Source organism: Solanum lycopersicum, chromosome 3, assembly GCF_036512215.1.
Source record: "Solanum lycopersicum chromosome 3, SLM_r2.1".
NCBI classification, from domain to species: Eukaryota; Viridiplantae; Streptophyta; class Magnoliopsida; order Solanales; family Solanaceae; genus Solanum; species Solanum lycopersicum.
The window spans coordinates 7,562,410-7,584,046 of record NC_090802.1 but is presented as its reverse complement, the minus strand read 5'-3'; the positions used below and the strand labels follow the sequence as shown (position 1 = coordinate 7,584,046).

Here is a 21,637-nt window from a genome sequence, read left to right as displayed (position 1 = left end):
GCCCTTCAAGCATATCAATGTGTTTATTCCACCATTATTCAGAAGATAGTAGTACATATGAATAACAATTACACTATGATGCAACGATCGACTCCATTGGGTCTGACACCATGACAAATACTTGCGAAAAATGAAATGAACACTTTATATAAATAGCAAGAGAAAGAGTAATATTATGGCATCAATAATCATCATATGAATATGAGATATTGAAACAAAAGACGACAATAATATCCTAAAACTATCATCACTTATGTAACATCTCATAACTAGAATTAACTAAGAATAACCTAAGAATCCAAGAAAAATCATTTTTGTGGAAATCTGGAAAATTTTCAGATTTCAAAAGTGAGTTTTGATCATTTTCAAACAGTCATAACTTCAAAATAAAGAGGAGTTTGGATGGTTTCTCTATATGTATGTAAAACTCGTCATAAGATCTTTCAAACGACGCCAAGTTTGTAAAATTCCGAGGTCGTATGAGAGAGATATAATTTCTGAAAGTTGGGCTGTTGGGCAGAGGAAAGTCCATGTCCGAATTTGTTAAGGGCGTTTTGGTCTTTTCCTAAATCAAATATTAATTTCGTTTTTTGGGGTATTAAGTTGGGCTATAAGCTGATCCCATTCAGTTTACACATTTAAAAAACAAGTTAGGGCTTTGAAAGAAAAGGAGAAAAGAGGAGAAGGAAGAAAAAAACATAAGAATGCCAAGAATCGTTGTGTGGATTTCGTCGGGGGTGATCCCAATCAAGGTATGTGATATCATTCGGTGTTGGTTTATTTCACCCACACTCCAATTTGATTCGATACAGCAAATTCGAATTATTTTGAATGAAAATCTTGAAGTTCTCGATGAGAAGTTGTGAAGTTCTTGTTGGTTGAATAGTGGTTGATCTCTAGTAGTTTTGATTCATGTTTAAGAACTGTTTTTGGGTTTAAACTATTGGGTAATGAGGTATTTAGGGATCCTAAGTGCTTGGGGTGGAATCCATGAAAGTTAAGGAGGTTTAGAGATGAAAAACGGAGAAGAAAAGTTGAAGGTCTTGTTAGATAAACCTTGGGGCGACGCGCATGCCAGAGCGCCTCAGGGCAACCTCTGTCTGATAGGCACTGGCACGCCGCGCCTCTTAGAGTTCCCCAGAATAGGGTCTGTCCGATAGGGCCTGGCGCGCCGCGCCTCTCAGAGCGCCACGACCCCCTAAAGACCCCGTTCTTTTCCTTTCTCTTCGTACTAGTTCCTAAGTGATGTACCTTTCATTCCTAATTGATTCCAACACTCTAAATTACATCTAAATATCATTAAATCATCCATAAACACGAGATCATGATCCTTGAATCTATAATCCAATTCAAGAAAAGTCAAGATAAATGTCAAGGAAGTTAAGAGTCAAGTCTAAAAGTTAAGAAGCAACTCAAGGTAAGTTCCTAAAGCGTTATGGAGTCCTAAACAAACGTTTTAACTTTGTTTTAAGGTTCAAATAAAGAGTTGAGTTAAAAAAATCTCAAATGCTATAAGGGAACTAAGTATTCCCTAAGAGTTAAGTTTCGAGTAAGCAAAGAGCATAAAGTAGTTCATTTTTCAAGAGTTATAAGGGAACTAAGTAGTCCCTCAAAGTTTAAACTAAATGTCTTCAAACTTTTGAGAAAGAAAGGAAGCTAGACTCCACAGAGCCTATGTCTAGTATTAATAGAAGAAAGAGGAAACTACGATTTCCAAAAGAGTTTTTTAAAAGCTAAGTTTTGTGCATTAATCTCAAATCACATAATCAGTATGTTTTAAAAACATAAGTGCCAATATATATATATATATATATATATATATATATATATATATATTTTGGGGGGTATTATTGAGCACCGATGTGGGGATGCGAGTTCAGATAACTCAAGTCTCCATGTAAACCATGTAGCCATTATGGGTAGAAAAGAGTCATACTTTATAGATGGACCCTCTTCATAGTTTACTAGTGGATCTATTAGATAGTTGAGGTCCTATACTCTAGCAAATTTAGGATGGCTGGGCAGTGTGGAACGAGTAACTTTGTATCATCCACTATAAAAGAACACATAAATCACAGAGGTTTTATTATAGGGGTCAACTAAACCCCCCACAAATTGTATCAAATTACGGAGGTTTGATTAACCCGAACATTTTTGGTATAATTTACAAGTTATTAACCCCCAGAACAAAGAGGTAATGTTTTATAATGTTAAGGTGCTACCTGCACAATTTTACCCAAGCAAAAAAAAGTCCATTCGATTTTCTACTTTAACGGGTCCTAATAAACTGAAAATTAGGGCTTTTGATGGTAGATTGAAAATTGAGATGTGTAGAATTTATGGTGGTGGAGTTCCAGAATAACAGTAGTTGGACTTTTGAGCAGGAAGAGATAGTGACGGCGGGGGACACGACGATTGTAATTGAGTCGTTGTCTATACCTCTATTCTCCTCTCTCACATCTTCATTTTTCTCAATTTTGCGCCCTAGTTTTGACACAGAAAGCTTCGAAGATGAGCCACCAAACTTGTGAGTTCTCTTTCCTCGTTTTCATGCATTTTTCAATTTGTAAATCAAATAAGTGTGTTTTTTTCAACTTTGAGTTGTCTCTAGAAAGTTTCAAGCCTTCGTTGATTTTGGAGTAAAAGAAGACTTTGATGGCTTGTCATCCTATGTCATGCACCATGGAGGAGTTTCACTCTTTCTAAGGTTTTTAACTATTGCAATTTTTGAATTTTCCCTAAATCTCGAATTTTAAGAGTTTTTGTGTGGATAATCTGATTAAATAAGGTTTATATGGAGGAAACTTGTTAGTAACTCATTTTCTGATGAGATATATTATTGATTTATTAGTTGTTACTGAACTCGAGACATGTATATTCTGTTTGTAAGGAGAATTTTGTAGACATTATATGGCCTGGTAACACTACTTCTATTCCTCAAGGTTGGGTGATCCCGGGTTTGTGAAAGTTACAAGAGATCTTACAACTAATAGTTATTGCATACTGCATCAATGTCTTTGATGCTGTGATGGAAGCATTACCATATTATGTTCCTTATGAATATGTTCCCTTTGTTGCTCCTGATGGAAAGAGTGCTGCTGATTATAAGGAACTAGTTCATCAAGCATTTCTTAGGGTAAATTTCTCTGACTACTTTACTATCGACTTTTAAGTTATATATACTGACAATGCAAAGAGATCTTACTATATAATGTATTTCCCATTTTCTTCTAGACGAAACATAGTGCTGCTTTATTCTGACTTTCAGTAGACACACATAGGTTGTAGTATTACTCTGTTTCGTATTGCTTCATCATGTGCTCAATGATCATATTGATTATGTAAAAGGTGTTGCTGTCATTTGTGTATTAAATAGCATATTAAGGTGAGCACATTGTTCCTCTTCCTATTCGGAAGTGTTTAACTAGTGCTCTACTTTCTTGTAGACAGGTTCAAATGAAAGTTGCATTTAGGAATATTTTTGGTTTGTGTAAGTCACTGAAGTAAAACATGTCATGTTATGAGAACATTAATTGTTCTACTAGTTATCATGTTAATTACATCTAGTCTCAATCCCAAACAAGATATAATAGTCTTCCTCATATGTTAACTTCTTTTTATTTTATATCTCAAATAATAAAAGTTCTGATTTTGCCACTCTAATAGTTAAAAACTTCAAATCCAAAAACCTAAAGAAAAGAAGTTTGGTTGAAGATTAAAGAACATGTCTATAAACGGCTACTTGATTTTATTTCTACAAAATTGCCACCTCTAAATGTAGAAATAGCTTTAGCTCCTCCGTAAAATAATTTAATTTGAAAAATAAGTAATTTTTCATTTAACAAGTCAGATACGGGTTGAATAACTAATTCTTTCAATATAAAAAATAAGATTAATCATGAATACTATTCATACTATTATTCATTAAAATTTGAATATTCAAGACATTATTAGTATTCATTTGTGCATGCTTGTTATTTTTACGAGTTTTTGCTTTTTAAGAGTCTAAATTATTTTGTATTTTACTTAATTATTTTTGATACGGTGGGTATATAAAAATAATATTCATATAATTTGTCGAAAAAACTATTTTTTTATCCATATTAAATATGGGCATAAATTATCTATTTTGTTTAATTAATTTTTATTCCATTTATATTTGATTCGACGTAACTATTTGACAGAAACCCTAGCCTCCTTTATTATGATGGGCTAACAAGACTTGAGGAGATTGAGGTTAAGATATGAGGTGTAACAACCGCTATGTCGTTTTGAGAACAAGGACTAGTTCGACTCCTTTTGAAAATTTAAAGGGGTATTTTTAAACTATCCGAAGACTAAGAGTATTTAGTTGATAAAATTTTTACTGAAGAATTAATATAGTTAATAGTTAGTGGGTCATACCCATAATTTATTTAATATCTTTATACTTGACCTATATATTGATTTAAGTTAGTGGGATTAGTTTATTTGTTATACTTAATTAACATTAGAAAGACAGAAAATAAAAAGGGTTAGAAACTACCTAAGCGGCGATAATCAACCTACGGACGAGAAGACTTCATTCAGGTAAAGGTTTTCAACTTTAGTTCTTTGTAATGGGATTTAAGGTACTGGTTGTTAAAATAATGTGTGTGGGAACGTAAAAATCAAAAAGGGAAGTTGGGGGAAATTTTCAATTTGGTGGTATTTTAAGTGGGAATTAATTGGGTAATGGGCAAACATTATAGTGAATAGATAGTGCAATTAAGAGCTTAATTATATTTTAAAATTGTATATGATTGGATGATCTTAATACTAGTAGGAATTGCTGGAATTATTTTTGGTTTGACAAAAAAATGAATAAGTCAATTATGGGTTGTTGTTGTTCGATGTAGTCCCTGGGATGTAAATAATTTTTTAGTTAGTAATATTAGGAATGAATAAATAGGATGGATGAAAAGTGAAGTAAAGGGAAAAATTTACCTTTTTAATACTCATGCGATGCTTCTGGTTTTGCAACCGGTGGCTCGAGTTAGATATTATTTTTTTTGTCTTGAAAATTACCAATTTAATTATTAGTTATTGAATTAGAAAATATAATGTAGGAATATTGTATCCTATCGTGTTGTATTGTATTGAGTACTATTAGATTATATGGGAAGAAGGTTAATGGAGTAAGTAACTAATTATATTGATTGATTTTTAAGGGATAAACATTTAAGGACGTGTAAATTTTTAATTTTTACAGAAACTGAAAAGGTGATCACGTTCTTGAACTATAATAGGAAGAGAGAATTATTTATATTAATTATACCAATGATTAGGCATAATCACTTACAAAAAATGAAAAAAAAAAAGAAGAATCATTGACAACCATATATGTCTGCACATAAGTGGAAATCTTTGTAGTTCCATGGTCATTTTATTTTATTTTAATTTTTCATATAAAATTTACTCCTTGAAGTTTAATATATATATATATGGGTATAGCTAATCAATTTTGGTGGTATCGTGTTAATGAATATCATTAAATTCATGATATTTAGATGAGTTGAGGCTTAACTCTAGGCTTGAAATTTGACAAGTATGATAATTTTGGCATTAAAACTATATCAAGATTTGAAGTTTGATTAGAAATATGAGTGAGTGGTAGGGTCTATGATAGACATATAATAATTTAAATGTCTACAAACTCGCTTACTTACGAATATTGCATCATTGGTAGATTGTGAACATTCTGAAACTTTGCGAAAAGGGAAGGAACTATCTTGAGGATTTGTGACACGAGCTCGGCACTTGAGGTATGTTAAGACTTTTTAGACTTGTTGAAAGACGTTTTCCTAAGTAAAGATAAAAAAATGAAATAGACAAGGGGTAAGGGCGAAAGATGGGGGTCTCGTATTAATGGTGTGACAAGCATTGGTACGAGTACCGGTATTATAAAAAGGAAAATATTACCACTATAGAAGTGGATTGTAATTTGAGAATGCCAAAGCATATGGGCATTAGGTGATATATTATTGACTTGAAATTCTTGTGTGATTGTGTTTTCTTTATTACACCCGTATATTAATATATACTTATATAATTTAAGAATTTATTTTTTTTATATAAATTCCCGTCACTACTTCTTCGTTGTCGGTCAATGAGACATACTAGGTACACGTGGTTTCGTACTCATATTACACTTGTTGCACTCTTTGTGGTGCAGATTCGATCCCGAGTAGGAGCACATCTCGTGGAGCAAATTGAGTCCGAGCTTGAAGTTCTTGAAGTTGTGGTGAGCTGCTTGGCTGTTCCGTGGCCCACACCTCCCTCTATCTTTTATTTATTCTGTCATTAGTATTCAGACAGGATATCCCTTATGTTAGATCTGTCATTTAGTTTCAGACTTGCATCGGAGTTTAGAAGCTCTTGTACTTATGACACCAATTCTTGGGTGGTATTTTTTTTTCAGTTTCCGCATTCGAACTTATAAGGAACTCAGTATCAGAGATTTGACTTATTGTTGTCTTTTCGCTCATTAGTTAGTCAAGTTTGTTAAAATATGTTGGTTGACTCACCTATTGGTTGGGAACATAGGTTCCATCACGACTCGTGATTTTGGATCGTGATAATTTGGTATAAGAGCCCTAGGTTCATCGGTCTCACGAGTACAAGAGAAATGTCTGGTAGAGTCTTGCGGATCAGTATGAAGACGTCCATACCTATCTTCGAGAGGCTATAGGACATATAGGAAATATTATGTTCTTTCATTCACTATCGTGCACACTTGACCTTGTTAAAATTCTAATCTTGATATCTCATCCTCTTAGATGGTGAGAACTCGTACACCGGCAAGTGGTGGTCAGAATCTCATTCCTGCTCCTGCTTCTGGGAACACTATCTGAGGTAGAGGCAGGAGACGAGCTCAAGGTCGGGGTAGGGGCCGTATTGCAGCACTTGTGGAAGGTCAAGTACCCATAGTTACCCAAGGTCGTGATAGGATCGTACCTCCTGATGCAGAGGATATTCATGGGGATGTGCAAGATCGTGTCGATGGGAATGAGCCGGCTCAGGCTCCACCCAGTACTATTGTCACCCCAGTGCTTCAAGATACCTTGACTCGTATGTTAAAACTCCTAGAGGGGATGGCTTAGGCAGGAGCTTTGCCTGTCACTTCTGATGGCTAACAAACCCGTGTCGGAGGTCAAACTCCAGATCGGATAGTTGCTCCAGATTCTCAGACTCCCTGGACTCAACCAGCTGCTGTTGTAGCTCCTCGTTTGGATAGTATGGAGTTTCCAGATATTGCATCACATTTGGTGAACAGGCCTTCTATGACCATTGATGAGCAAAAGATGTTTGGGAGGTTCAGACTAATGAATCCTCTTACTTGTACTGGTGACTTAACTGAAGATGCATATGAATTTATAGTTAGTTGTCATGAGAGGTTGCATAATATCGAATTAGTAGAGTCTCATGGAGTTGGCTACACAACGTTTCAGATAACTGGCTCCGCCAAGCAATGGTGTAGGGATTATATTAGTAGTAGGCCAACGGGATCTCCTCCACTGTCCTGGACTCAGTTTACTCAGGTATTTCTATCAAAATTTGTTCCACGCAGTGAGAGGGAGCGCAAGAGGGACGAGTTTGAGGGTTTGCAGCAAGGTGGTATGTCAGTTGCAGAGTATGAGGGTAAATTTCATGCCTTGGCTAGGCATGCTTCAATGATACTTCCTACCGAGGCTGAGAAAGTGAGGAGGTTTGTTAAGGGGCTGATTATTCCGATTCGTCTAGGAGTTTCTCAAGTTGCTTCTTCTGGTGTTCCATTCCAGAAAGTGATGGATGCTGCTAAGGAGTTGGAGATGATTCGACGTGAGGGATTTGAGTAGTGTGAGGGAAAGAGAACCCGTTGTTCAGGTGATTTTGGTGGTGCTCCGCCTAGGAGTCGAGGTTATGTAGGGAGAGATTATCACTCTCAGTCCAGTAGACCCATTCATGCTGTTATACCTGCGACTGAGGTTGGTTACACTAGGCATAGTTCTTCGAGCTCAGTGGATACTTCACAGGGTTCATCTTCTAGGCCTATGGTTCGGGGAGGGAATTCTAGTCAATCAGGGTCCTCTCACCAGTCTGCGTCTCGTAGGGGCTGTTTTGAGTGTGGTGATATGGGACACTTTGTGAGAGACTGCCCTAGGACCAGACGTGGTGGCTTACATCAGGGTTCTCAGGCTTCGACTTCCAGGGCTGCACAACCTCCAGCTAGGGGTGGTGCACAGAATGGTAGAGGTGGTTCTCTTTCTGGTCGAGGTGGTGGTCGTGGAGGTTCACAATCTGATGGAGGTCGTTCTCACTATTATGCTTTTCAAGGTAGGCCAGAGGCTGAGGCTTCAGATGCTGTTATCACAGGTATTATTCCGGTTTGTCATCGATCAGCTACTGTATTATTTGATCCAGGCTCTACTTATTCTTATGTGTCCACATATTTTGCTCCTAGTCTAGATATATTATGAGAGTCTCTTGATTTGCTGATACGTGTTTCTACTTCTGTCGGGGATTCTGTAGTTGTAGATCGGATGTATCGATTATGTACAGTTACCTTGATGGGGTATGACACTCACGCAGATTTAAAGGTCTTAGATATGATAGATTTTGATGTGATTCTCGGTATGGATTGGTTATTTTCTTACCACGCAATTTTAAATTGTCATGCCAAGACAATCACTTTAGCTATGCCTGGAATTCCTATAGTAGAATGGAGAGGTTCTCTTAGTCACCCTTCTAAGGGTGTGATATCATTTCTTAAGGCTCGTCAGTTGGTACACAGAGGATGTTTTGCTTACTTGGCGCACATTCGAGATACTAGTATTGAGACTCCTATGCTTGAGTCTATTCCAGTAGTGAGTGATTTTTCAGAAGTATTTCTGACCGATTTGCCAGGTCTTGCACCAGATCGTGATATGGATTTTTGTATTGATGTGGAGCCAGGCACTCGGACTATTTACATTCCTCCCAATCGTATGACACCGGCTGAATTGAAAGAGTTTAAGGAGCAGTTGCAGGATTTGTTGTGCAAAGGTTTTATTAGACCGAGTGTATCTTCTTGGGGTGCTCCAGTGTTATTTGTGAAAAAGAAAGATGGATCTATGCGTATGTGTATTGACTATCGACAGTTGAACAAGGTGACCATAAAAAATAGTACCCGATACCTCGTATTGATGACTTATTTGATCAGAGTCAGAGTGCTTCAGTTTTCTCCAAGATTGATTTGAGATTTGGCTATCATCAGCTGAAGGTTAGGGCGGAGGATATCCCTAAGACAACTTTTCGAACACGTTATGGCCATTACGTGTTTTTGGTGATATCTTTTGGATTGACTAATGCCCCTGCAGCTTTTATGGACTTGATGAATGGAGTTTTCAGACCGTATTTGGATTCTTTTGTTATTGTCTTCATAGATGATATATTGATATGCTCACGCAATAAGGAGGAACATGAACATCATTTGTGGATCATGCTTGGGATTCTAAAGGAGAAAAAACTTTATGCAAAGTTTTCAAAGTGTGAGTTTTGGCTTAGTTCGGTAGCATTCTTAGGACATGTAGTGTCCAAGGAGGGTATCATGGTGGATCCTAAGAAGATTGAGGCAGTTAGAGATACGGTCAGACCTGCTTCAGTTACTGAGATTCGGAGTTTCTTAGGCCTTGCAGGTTATTATCGATGATTTGTTGAGGGTTTCTCATCTATTGCATCTCCATTAACTATATTGACACAGAAGGATGTGACTTTTCAGTGGTCTGACGAGTGTGAGGTTAGTTTCCAAAAGCTCAAGACTTTATGAACTACTGCTCCGATTTTGACCCTACCCGTGGAGGGAGAGGATTTTGTTGTATATTGTGATGCTTCTCGGATTGGTCTTGGTGGTGTATTAATGCAGAAGGGAAAAGTGATAGCTTATGCTTCGAGACAGTTGAAGGTTCATGAGAAGAATTATCCTATTCATGATTTAGAGTTGGCGACTGTTGTGTTTGCATAAAAATTTGGAGGCATTATCTTTATGGTGTGCATTGTGAGGTGTTCACGGATCATCGTAGCCTCCAACATATATTCAATCAGAGAGATCTGAATTTGAGGCAGCGGAGATGGTTGGAGTTGCTCAAGGACTACGACATGACTATTCTTTATCATCCAGGCAAGGCAAATGTTGTAGCAAATGCCTTGAGTCGAAAGGCGATAAGTATGGGTAGTCTAGCCATGTTACAGGTCGATGAGCGTCCTTTAGCTAGGGATGTCCAATCCCTGGCCAATAGCTTTGTGAGACTTGATATTTCAGAACCTCGTAAGGTGTTGGCTTATATGGAGGCTAGATCATCCTTGTTGGAACAAATTCGTGCTCAAGAGTTTGATGATGGTGATTTATTTAAGATTAGAGACAAGGTGTTAAACGGAGAAGCCAAGGCTGTAATTCTTGATAGTGAGGGAGTTTTGAGGATTAAAGGTCGTATTTGTGTTCGTTATACAGGTGATTTGACTAGATTAATCATGGAGGAGGCCCATAGTTCGAGGTACTCGATTCATCCGGGGGATACTAAGATGTATCGTGACTTGAAACAACATTATTGGTGGTGTCGTATGAAGGACATAGTATATTTTGTATCCCCTTGTTTAAATTGTCAGCAAGTGAAGTATGAACACCAAAATCCTGGAGATGTGACACAAAGGATGCCTATACCTGAATGGAAGTGGGAGCGTATTGCTATGGACTTTGTGGTAGGATTGCCACACACCTTGGGTAAGTTCGACGCTATATAGGTCATTGTGGATCTACTGACTAAGTCTGCACACTTTGTACCAGTTCAGACTACCTATAACTTAGAAAGGTTAGCCAAGATTTATATTCGGGAGATAGTTCGGTTGCATGGGATTTCTATAGCTATTATTTTAGATCGTGACACCCAATTTACATCCCATTTCTGGCGGTCTATGCAGAAAGAGTTGGGCACTCGGGTGGATCTTAGTACATCCTTTCACCCTTAGACTGATGGTCAGTTTGAGCGAACTATTCAGTTTCTTGAGGACATGTTGCGGGCGTGTGTGATTGACTTTGGTGGTCAGTGGGATTAGTTCTTTCCTTTAGTGGAGTTTGCTTACAATAATAGTTATCATTCAAGTATTGAGATGGCACCATTTGAGGCTCTGTATGGTAGGAGATGTCGATCTCCAATTGGCTGGTTTAATGCATTTGAGGTTAGACCATGGGGTACAGATTTGTTGAGGGAGTCCTTGGACAAGGTCAAGTTGATCCAAGATAGACTTCTCATGGCTTAGAGTAGGCAAAAGAGTTATGCAGATCGAAAGATTCGTGATTTAGAGTTTATGGTTGGAGAGAGGGTTTTATTGAAGGTTTCACTCATGAAGGGTGTGATGAGATTTAGAAAGAAGGGTAAGTTGAGCCCAAGGTATATTGGTCCTTTCGAGATTGTTGAGCATATTGGTGAGGTGGCGTATCAGTTGGCTTTGCCACCTGGTTTGTCAGGTGTCCATCCTGTATTTCATATTTCAATGCTTAAGAAGTATCATCAGGGTGGTGATCATGTGAGTCTATGAGATTCAATGTTACTTGATCAGAATTTGACTTTTGAGGAAGAGCCGATCACCATTTTGGATAGGCAAATTTGGAAGTTAAGGTCAAAGGAGATTGCTTCAGTAAAGGTTCAGTGGAAGCATCATCCAGTGAAGGAGGCTACATGGGACACAGAGTCGGACATGAGGAGTAAATATCCTCATCTTTTTGAGCGTTCAGGTTAGCTCTTTTCTTTTCCCGTTCGAGGACGAAGGTTTGTTTAAGTGGTAGGTGATGTAACGACCCGCTAGGTCGTTTTGAGAACTAGGACTAGTTCGATTCCTTTTGAAAATTTAAGGGGTATTTTTAAACTATTCGAAGACTAAGAGTATTTAGTTGATAAAAATTTTAGTGAAGAATTAATATAGTTAATTGTTAGTGGGTCATACCCATAATTTATTTAATATCTTTATACTTGACCTATATATTGATTTAAGTTAGTGGGATTAGTTTATTTGTTGTACTTGATTAACATTAGAAAGGCAGAAAATAAAAAGGGTTAGAAACTACTTAAGCGGCAATAATCAACCTACGGACGAGAAGACTTCATTCAGGTAAAGGTTTTCAACTTTAGTTCTTTGTAATGGGATTTAAGGTACTGGTTGTTAAAATAATGTGTAGGAACGTAAAAATCAAAAAGGGAAGTTGGGGGAAATTTCAATTTGGTGGTATTTTGAGTGGGAATTAATTGAGTAATGGGCAAACATTATAGTGAATAGATAGTGCAATTAAGAGCTTAATTATATTTTAAAATTGTATATAGTTTGCTATAATTACCATTCACAACATTATACATTAATAAGGTGGGATAACTTTAAGTTTGTATAATTAATCATGTTTGTATATGTATAATTCGTCAAAACATATAAATTACTTATGTATAATATAAAATTATCCAACCGATATATATATATATATATATATATATATATATATATATATATATATATATATATATACAATTTACCTTGATCCCACTCGTTTCCCTCTCTCTTGCCTCTCTCCTCTCTCCAGTCTCGCTCACCTCTCTACTTCATATTACATGTAGATATGAATTACAATTATCAAACTATAGCTACAACAAGTAATTAAAGTATTTTAAGTGGCTATACATGAAAGTTCCTCTTATATAATTAAGTAGTTCCACACTCCAAGTAGGCGTTTTTAGCCCATGAGCTAATAAATAGTAAATGGTTATCCTTTTTTTTTTCAAAAAAGATTTGCCAAGTTATTCAATAAACTATATGGTCTAATGTGTGAACGTAACTCATAAGTATTTCCATAGCTCAAAAGTAATGTTATTATACAATCATTTATTCCTCAATAAGTATATTGCACATGTATTTATTACTAATAAATATAAATATTCTCAAATAATGTAAATAATATTAGAATATCTTCCTGAGGAAATTAATAGCTTTGTTAAAACCTGACAATCTTACATATGGGTGTCATATTTATTTACTAATTTTGAATTTGTTATATTATATAGCATCTGACTCGATCTTAAAAATAGAATTAGTTCATATTTTCAGATCATCTTATTTAATTTATTTTGTATATAATTTAAAATATTTAAGAAAAAAGGCAATAATTTATAGTAATCATGATTTTAATTTTCATAATGAATAGAAACTTACTGAATGTGTAAAAATGTTTCTTACACGCTATTATACAAGGTTGATACATATTATATACTAAATATATAAACACTGTTGTGAAAAAGAAAACATTAGCTATATGAGTGAAAAGTGAAAATATGATTGTATGAATGTAATATTTTATGGGACAAATGATCTGATAAATCTTTGTATTTGTACTTATTTATATTGTGAATATTTTTACTTATCCTTTTGTTATTTGGACTTTTACATTTAATAAAACACTATATATCAAATTCCTTTGACCATTGATCCATGCTTATGTGACATTAATATGGTTGAGTTGACAAAAGAGTGAGACTTTACGCCTATTAGGAAAAATGAACATCATATTAAATTTCAAAAATATTTAGATTAAAAGAGTAAAATAATAAACTTAAAGAAGGAAAAAGAAACCCTACTTGCTCCAACAACTTACTTTTCCATCCATCTCCATTTTTGGCCAATCCTCTTTTTTTCTTTCATTTTCATTAGATGGTATGGTGCACCAAAGGCGGCAAGGAGTATATTGGTGAATCGGAGGCAACAATGAATTTTCTGATCTTTTGATACGCCGGAGAGGATGGAGAGCATAGGGGTCCCTGGTGGTTCGCGTGCAGGACTTGTCGATAGTACGGAAAAATGAAGATAGCGGATAGGGGCATGAAGCTGGTGAGGGCCAAGGAGCTGGTGCGGCGACTTATAATTTTTGGAGTCGGAGAAGAAGGAAGTAAGAAAAATGGTGAAAGCGTGCAATGAAGATGGAAACAGATGAGGGAGAGAGTATTTGTGATCTCGCCAGCAAGAGGGTGGTGGCAGCGACAACTTTCTTCGGCGATTGAGCCATTTCACGGTGAAAATGGCAGATGGTGTAGGGAGACGATCAAAACTTTAATTTAAAAGAATAAATTAAATTTTATTTTGTAAATTTTGCTTCAAAACTTTATGATATTTTATACAAAAAGAAATTATTATAAAAATAAAAAATCATGTGGTCAAATTTATCTGACATGAAATGTGACATCAGTGCGATTGAAAGTCACAATTAGTTGAAAGGGTTCAACTGATTGATTGAGTTTAAATGAGTTCGAAAATTTAGATAACAAAGAAATAAGTAAAAAGATTCACAATAAATACGGGTACAAGTACAAGGGTCCACCAATCACCAAATCATTTTTACCTATTTTATGTTCAATTGTGTATTTTTTATTTTTTTTTCCTTAAGTAGTCGAACTTTTTTTTGTTACCTTTATTATATTAATGCACAAAATATTTACCATTTTTTGGTACAACAAGTGTTATTGCAGCAATAGTATATGAGTGAATGAAAAATTGTTTGTTCAATTTCTTAAAGATATTTTGATATATAGTTCAACTTTAGATTGAGACTTAGTATAAACTAGTTAATTATTAATATATGCTACTAATAAAAACATGTAACAAAATCACATCTCCTATTATTACAATAAATAAAAGATTTTGTGGCAATAATATAATGCTATGATACATCAATATGCTCTATAACTTGATTTCAAGAGTATTTATTCCCTTCAATTATGGGTATGTACAAGTAAACACTTAAATTTATATAAAGTTAAATAAGTAGATACATATCGTATGTGACACAATACACATAGGACTCCATGTAGGATACAAATTGTTATGTATGACGCCACGTAGGATGCATGTGTCTATTTTGTTTAATTTTAGACAAGTTTAAGAGCTTACTTATGCACACCCAAAATTGGAGGGCCTAGATGACAACTAAATTCAAGTTGAAAGGCACGTGTATGTATTATGCCTAACATAATTGTTGTTATGTTATATTTAACAACAATAATAAATATGTATATTTATAATCAACATTTTATATAAATACCTCTAAAACTTTAACGACTTTGAATGGAATGACATTAACTCATTTGCTATTAAAAAGGGCAAAGGGTATTTTTAAGGCAAAATTACCATTTGTACCTTATAAGTTTATAATCACAAAAATCCCTCAGACTGATACAATAATAAATGTGCTAATACATTAATCTGATGTGTGAGATACATTAATCGTTAAGTAAGATACATTAAATTTACACTAATCTGATGTACATTTTATACATGATACACTAATCTGATGTGCGAGATACATTTATCTGATGCGCTAGATACATTAATTTGATGCACTGATACATTGATCTGATGTGCAAGATACATTAATTTGATGCGCTGATATATTAATCTGATGTATAAAAATGAGGGATCTTGAGAATTTATAAAACTAATAGAGGATAATGATATAAGAGAACTTAAAGGTTCTGTCATTTTCTTAAATAATTAATGAAAAAATTATTTCTACTAAATATCGCTTTTATTATCGTATATTTGAGAGAGTGCCCACAATAGCCCAATATTTATGGCCCAAAGTACTAAATATCTAGTAGGCTATTTATTAAAAATTCAAGGAAAATTTAGTTAACTTGTAAAAAAAAAAACTTATTTAGTGATAATATTCATACTTTAATAATATTAGTAAACATGTCAAAAATGTCATTATTATAAAAATAAATAATTATTTTTATATTCTTAATATTTTCTCTCTCATTATTACATTCTTTTTTTCTCTCTCATAAATTACACATTTTTCTATATTTATGTAATTGGATATATATTAATGATATTTTAAATTTTCTCTCTCTTTTATTAAGATTATTATCAATATTTATCTATGTATTTTTTACTAATCAATCTCACAACTTCCAAGATTTATTTTCACTTTTCTTAATAAAAGATTTTCACTCTCTCTCTCTAACCTTTTTCAAAATTAATTCTTCATAGATTTCCAAATTTTTCTATTATCTTTGTTCAACTCATCATCTTTTTCGATTCTCATTTGGATTTTCACGTTCTCTCTCTAACCTTCTTCAATAGGCAATTCCACAACTTCCAAGATTTATTTTCACTTTTCTTAATAAAAGATTTCACTCTCTCCCTAACCTTTTTCAAAATTAATTCTTCATAGATTCTCGAATTTTTCTATTATCTTTGTTGATATTCAACTCATCATCGTTTGGATTTTCACGCTCTCTCTTTAACCTTCTTCAATAGGCACACCTTCTTCAAAATCAATTTCTTCACATATCCTCAACTTCCCGGGTTTACGCTTGAATTTAACTTTCTCACTCTAACCTTCTTCAAAATCAATTTCTTCACATATTCCCGAATTTTTTTATTTTATATCATTCTCAATTAATTTCGTTTGAAGGTTTGATTTGGAGATTCACATTGATTTGGGTGTTATGTTCTTCATATTCCTTATTGATTTTACTTACTGATTTTAGTGTTTTTTTTTAATTTTTTAATTTTGTTGTTGTTCTTAAATCATTTTTTAGGGTTTTATAATACAAAATTCTTTCTTCAATGGACGCCTTCAAGAGAGTTACTAGAGGTATTATACAAAAAATCAAAGTTCTTCCGAGTTCTCATCGTTTAATTTTTTTTTCACTCAAGAAATAAACGACAATGTAGGTTCAGCTTCTAAGTCTAAGGAGGATATACGACGGGGAAAATGTCTGAACCTGTCTAGGTGCAAAATCCCACACAAATTCATAACCATGAAGTTGAAGAAGACCAATTTTTTAGAAAAGAGGTATTTTTTTTGCATGTGTTGTGTATTGCTTGTTTAATTTAATTTGTTTATTAATTTTTAAGATTCATAAAAATATATGTTACAATGAGTTTGGAAGTGTATATGAAATGTTTAGTCTGTTATAGTTTCTATGTATTGTTTGTATTGGAAATTTTTTTAAATGTCATATATTTATTGTATTTTGTGTTCTGTTCTTTTTTTTTTGTGTGTGTTAGTTGTCAATGTAATACATTTTATGAGTTTGATTGTGTATTTACTATTATCGTATATATTTGTAAGTGTATATGGAATTTTCATCTTGTTATAGTTATTTTTTTTTATTTTTTCATACTTCTAATTTTTTTTGTATTCACTGTTATAGTTAACATGTATTTTTTGTATTTAATATGTTAATTGTATTTTGTGTTCTATTTTTTTTCTTTGTCATGTAACAATTTAATAAGTTTGATTGTGTATTTACTATTATCGAATAGATTTGTAAGTGTATACGAAATTTTTATTATGTTGTAGTTATTATTTATTTTTATGTTTTATAGTTTTAATGTTTTTTGTATTCATATATTTGGAAGTGTATATTGAATTTTGTTGATGTTTTAGTCAAGTATTTATTTTTGTATTTCATAGTTTTATTGTATTTTTGTATTCATAGATTTGAAATTGTATATTGTATTCTGTATTATGTCAGTATATATCCATAATTTCATTTTGTATTTTATATGTTTATTGTATTTTGTGTTCTGTTCTTTTTTCAATGTAACACATTTTATAAGTTTGATTGTGTATTTACTATTATCGAATAGATTTGTAAGTGTATATGGAATTTTTGTTATGTTGTAGATATTATTTATTTTTGTGTTTTATAGTTTTAATGTTTTTTGTATTCATACATTTGAAAGTGTATATTGAATTTTGTTGATGTTTTTGTCACGACCCAAAACCGGGCCACGACTGGCACCCACACTTACCCTCTTATGTGAGCGAACCAACCAATCTAAACTCTAACATTTCAATATAACATCAACAGTAAATAATGCGGAAGACTCAAACTCATTAAATAAAACCAATTCATTAACTTCTAAAATTCAACATCTATTATTCCCCAAAATCTGGAAGTCATCATCACAAGAACATCTATGATAAAATTACTAGACTAAGAGTATTCTAAAAGCTAAAACAAGTAAAAGCTAGTCCATGCCGGAACTTCAAGGCATCAAGACATGAGGAAGAAGATCCAGTCCAAGCTAGAAGAATTAGCTCACCCTGAAGATCCGATGTGACGAAGACTGGCTAGAGTTGCGGTTGAGTTGAAGACGATGACACGTTTGCTGCACTCCACAAATAACAAAGAAGAAAACATAAAAGTAGGGGTCAGTACAAAACACGGGTACTGAGTAGATATCATCGGCCAACTCAAAATAGAAAACAGTATATATCAGATAATATCATAAAATCAACTAATATCCTTAGCATGCAGCATTTACAATTACCATAACCCTTGGTTACAACACCAAGCTCTTCAATTAGGACTCACGCCTCCTCATCATACTCATTTGGGAATTAGGTTCATTAGATTGAATATATTAACATCTTTCAAGATTCATTATCTTTATTCCTCTCGTGTCGGTACGTGACACTCCGCTCCTCATTCTATCCTGGTGTCGGAACGTGACACCCGATCCATATTCTATCCTGGTACCGGAACGTGGCACCCGATTCATATACTATCCTGGTGTCGGAACGTGACACTCCGATCCTCATTCTACCCTGGTACCGGAACGTGGCACCTGATCCATATTCTATCCTGGTGTCGGAACGTGACACTCCGATCCTCATATACTATCCTGGTACCGGAACGTGGCACCCGATCCATATTCTATCCTGGTGTCGGAACGTGACACTCCGATCCTCATATACTATCCTGGTACCGGAACGTGGCACCCGATCCCCTAATCTCACTACTTTCGTTCATCAAGCCTTCTTTTATACCAAGGCATCATCATTAACAAAGTAGATTAGGGTTTTGCAAGATTTGGGATTCAATAACTTCATCATGCTTATATAATCACAATTATATAATTACGTTAATGCAAACATACAATTAAGCACATAGCAGGGTTTACAATATTATCAATACATATCATTCGCTATTAAGAGTTTACTACGAGTATCGTAAGATAAACCATAACCTACCTCCACCAAAGACTAGTGATCAAGCAAGCAAATTCCCAAAGCTTTGTTCTTCTTCTCTCCCTCTTCGTTCGCTTTCTCCCTCTCTTGTGCTTTCAAATTTTCTTATTCCCACCCTCTTTCTTTTACCCTAATTAGTATATAATTAAGAATAAAAGATGGAAATAATAACCCACTAATTAACTTAAGGTTACCTCTTTTAACCCCCAAGTAATTAGACTTGTTAACATTAACCCACTAACTTTATATTAAGGAAGGAATAGTCAAAAACGTCCCTTAAAACGTATAAGAAATCCGACCCAGACTGGGATTACACAGCCTGTGACGGCCCGTCGTGCCTGCGACGGTCCGTTCTGCTGCCCGTCATAGAGTTCAGAGACAATTTCTCTGAAGAGTCTGTGACGGTCCGTCACACATGTGACGGTCCATCCTGTCATTCCGTTACGAAGTTCAGAGAGTCGATTTTCAGTACCCAATTTCAGATTTTCTAAGTGTTTTGAAACGAGACCCTGCGACGGTCCGTCGTGCCCATGACGGTCCGTCGTGGGGTCTGTCGCTTCTGCCAGTTTTTCCAGAATTGAAATCTGCTGCTCAAAATGACTAAACAGGTCGTTACAATAGATACCAATTTACCCATCGTTCGTCCCTGAACGATCACAAGAAGGAAAACAAGGGCGAAAAGGAGTACCTGAATCTGTAAACAGATGTGGGTATTTTTCTCGCATATCCGCCTCCTTCTCCCAAGTGGCTTCTTCAACGGGTCGATTCTTCCATTGAACTTTGATGGATGCAATCTCCCTTGATCTCAACTTGCGAATTTCTCTATCTAGAATGACAACAGGTTCCTCCTCATAAGACAAGTTCTCATCAAGCAAAACTGAATCCCAACGGATAATGTAGTTTCCATCCCCATGGTATCTTTTCAACATCGACACATGGAATACCGGATGTACTTCGGACAGCCCTGGAGGCAAGGCTAATTCATAATCCACCTCCCCTACTCGCTTAAGTACTTCAAAGGGACCAATGTACCTTGGACTTAGCTTACCCCTTTTACCAAACCGCATCACCTCTTTCATGGGCGAAACCTTCAGCAAGACTTGTTCTCACTCGATGAACTCTAAGTCTCTAACCTTTCGATCTGCATATTCTTTTTGTCTACTTTGCGCCGCTAGAAGCTTTTCTTGAATAGATTTCACCTTCTCCATCGAATCCCTTAAGAGATCAGTACCCCAAGGTCTAAGGTCCAACCTAGTACCCAATTCAGCATGCAATGTTCTCCAAAACTTGGAAGTAAACTGCGTACCTCTATCTGATATGATGGATAGTGGAAATCCATGCAACCGAACAATTTCTGAGATGTAGATTTTGGCTAACTTCTCTGCATTGTAAGTCACCTTGACCGGAATGAAATGAGCAGACTTAGTTAACCTATCAACAATCACCCAGATGGAATCGTACTTACCCATCGTCTTTGGAAGACCAACCACGAAGTCCATTGCGATTCTCTCCCATTTCCATTCCGGAATAGGCATTCTCTGAAGTGTTCCTCTGGGCCTTTGGTGTTCATACTTTACTTGTTGACAGTTTGGACATTTGGCAATAAAATCCACAATATCACGCTTCATTCTACTCCACCAAAAGTGTTGCTTTAGGTCACGGTACATCTTGGTTGCACCCGGATGTATCGAATACCTTAAACTATGAGCCTCTGTCAGAATAATGTTGATCAAATCATCGACGCGGGGTACGCATACCCTTCCCTTGATCCTCAAAACACCTTCCTCATCGATTTGTGCTTCCTTAGCCTCTCCTCGCAATACCTTATCTTGGATTCTGCATAGTTTCTCATCATCAGACTGTCTTCCCTTAATCTTGTCAAGAAAGGAAGATCTTGCCTCCACAGAAGACAACAATCCTCCCTTCTCATTTACTTCTAATCTCATCAAGTCATTAGCTAGAGTCTAAACCTCTCTAGCCAATGGGCGTCTAGAAGCTTGCAAGTGAGCTAGACTTCCCATGCTTCCCGCCTTTCTACTTAAAGCGTCCGCTACAACATTCGCCTTCCCCGGATGATACAAAATAGTGATATGGTAGTCCTTCAGTAGTTCCATCCATCTCCTCTGTCTCAAGTTCAAATCTTTCTGAGTAAAGACATACTGTAGGCTACGATGATCCGTATAGACCTCACACTTAACCCCATATAAATAGTGTCTCCATTGCTTTAATGCAAACACTACCGCGGCCAATTCCAAATCATGAGTGGGATAGTTACGTTTATGCACTTTTAATTGTCTTGAAGCATAAGCAATCACATTCTTCTCTTGCATTAGCACTGCACCCAAACCCGAATAAGATGCATCACAATAGACAATGAAATTCTTACCTTCCACTGGCAAGGTGAGAATGGGTGCGGTAGTCAACAAAGTCTTGAGCTTCTGAAAGCTTTTCTCACACTCATCCGACCATACAAATGGAACATTTTGCTAAGTCAAGTTCGTCAGTTGGGAAGCAATAGAAGAGAATCCCTTGACAAATCGGCGGTAGTAGCTAGCTAACCCAACAAAGCTCCTTATTTCTGAC

The 21,637-nt window shown here is 35.3% G+C and overlaps 1 protein-coding gene across 6 annotated transcripts; it reads left to right on the top strand.

Annotated features, from left to right (window-relative positions):
- Positions 1-2,010: 2,010 nt before the first annotated feature.
- On the top strand, positions 2,011-14,236 carry LOC138347805 (cold shock domain-containing protein 3-like). 6 transcript variants are annotated; one of them, XR_011220360.1, is made up of 6 exons: positions 2,011-2,527; positions 2,612-2,707; positions 2,943-3,136; positions 6,194-6,262; positions 6,798-8,373; positions 13,723-14,236. XR_011220360.1 is itself a non-coding variant. In XM_069296291.1 (5 exons), the coding sequence occupies exons 3-5, from the start codon at positions 3,029-3,031 to the stop codon at positions 13,795-13,797; spliced, it is 252 nt and encodes an 83-aa protein (XP_069152392.1). In that variant the 5' UTR covers positions 2,011-2,527; positions 2,612-2,707; positions 2,943-3,028; the 3' UTR covers positions 13,798-13,932. The 6 variants fall into 6 exon arrangements, 2 of the variants coding, with proteins under 2 accessions (XP_069152392.1, XP_069152391.1); XR_011220363.1 differs by lacking the exon at positions 6,798-8,373 and adding an exon at positions 5,708-5,783 and having other exon boundaries at positions 13,723-13,860; XR_011220362.1 differs by having other exon boundaries at positions 2,390-2,527; positions 2,616-2,707.
- The last annotated feature ends 7,401 nt before the right edge of the window (positions 14,237-21,637 follow it).

Coding starts and splice junctions, on each gene's coding strand:
- LOC138347805 (XM_069296290.1), top strand. CDS start 8,052: ATGGTTCGGGGAGGGAATTCTAGTCAATCAGGGTCCTCTCACCAGTCT. Junction 8,374..13,722: donor TTCAGATGCTGTTATCACAG/GTATTATTCCGG, acceptor CATTTTCATTAG/ATGGTATGGTGCACCAAAGG.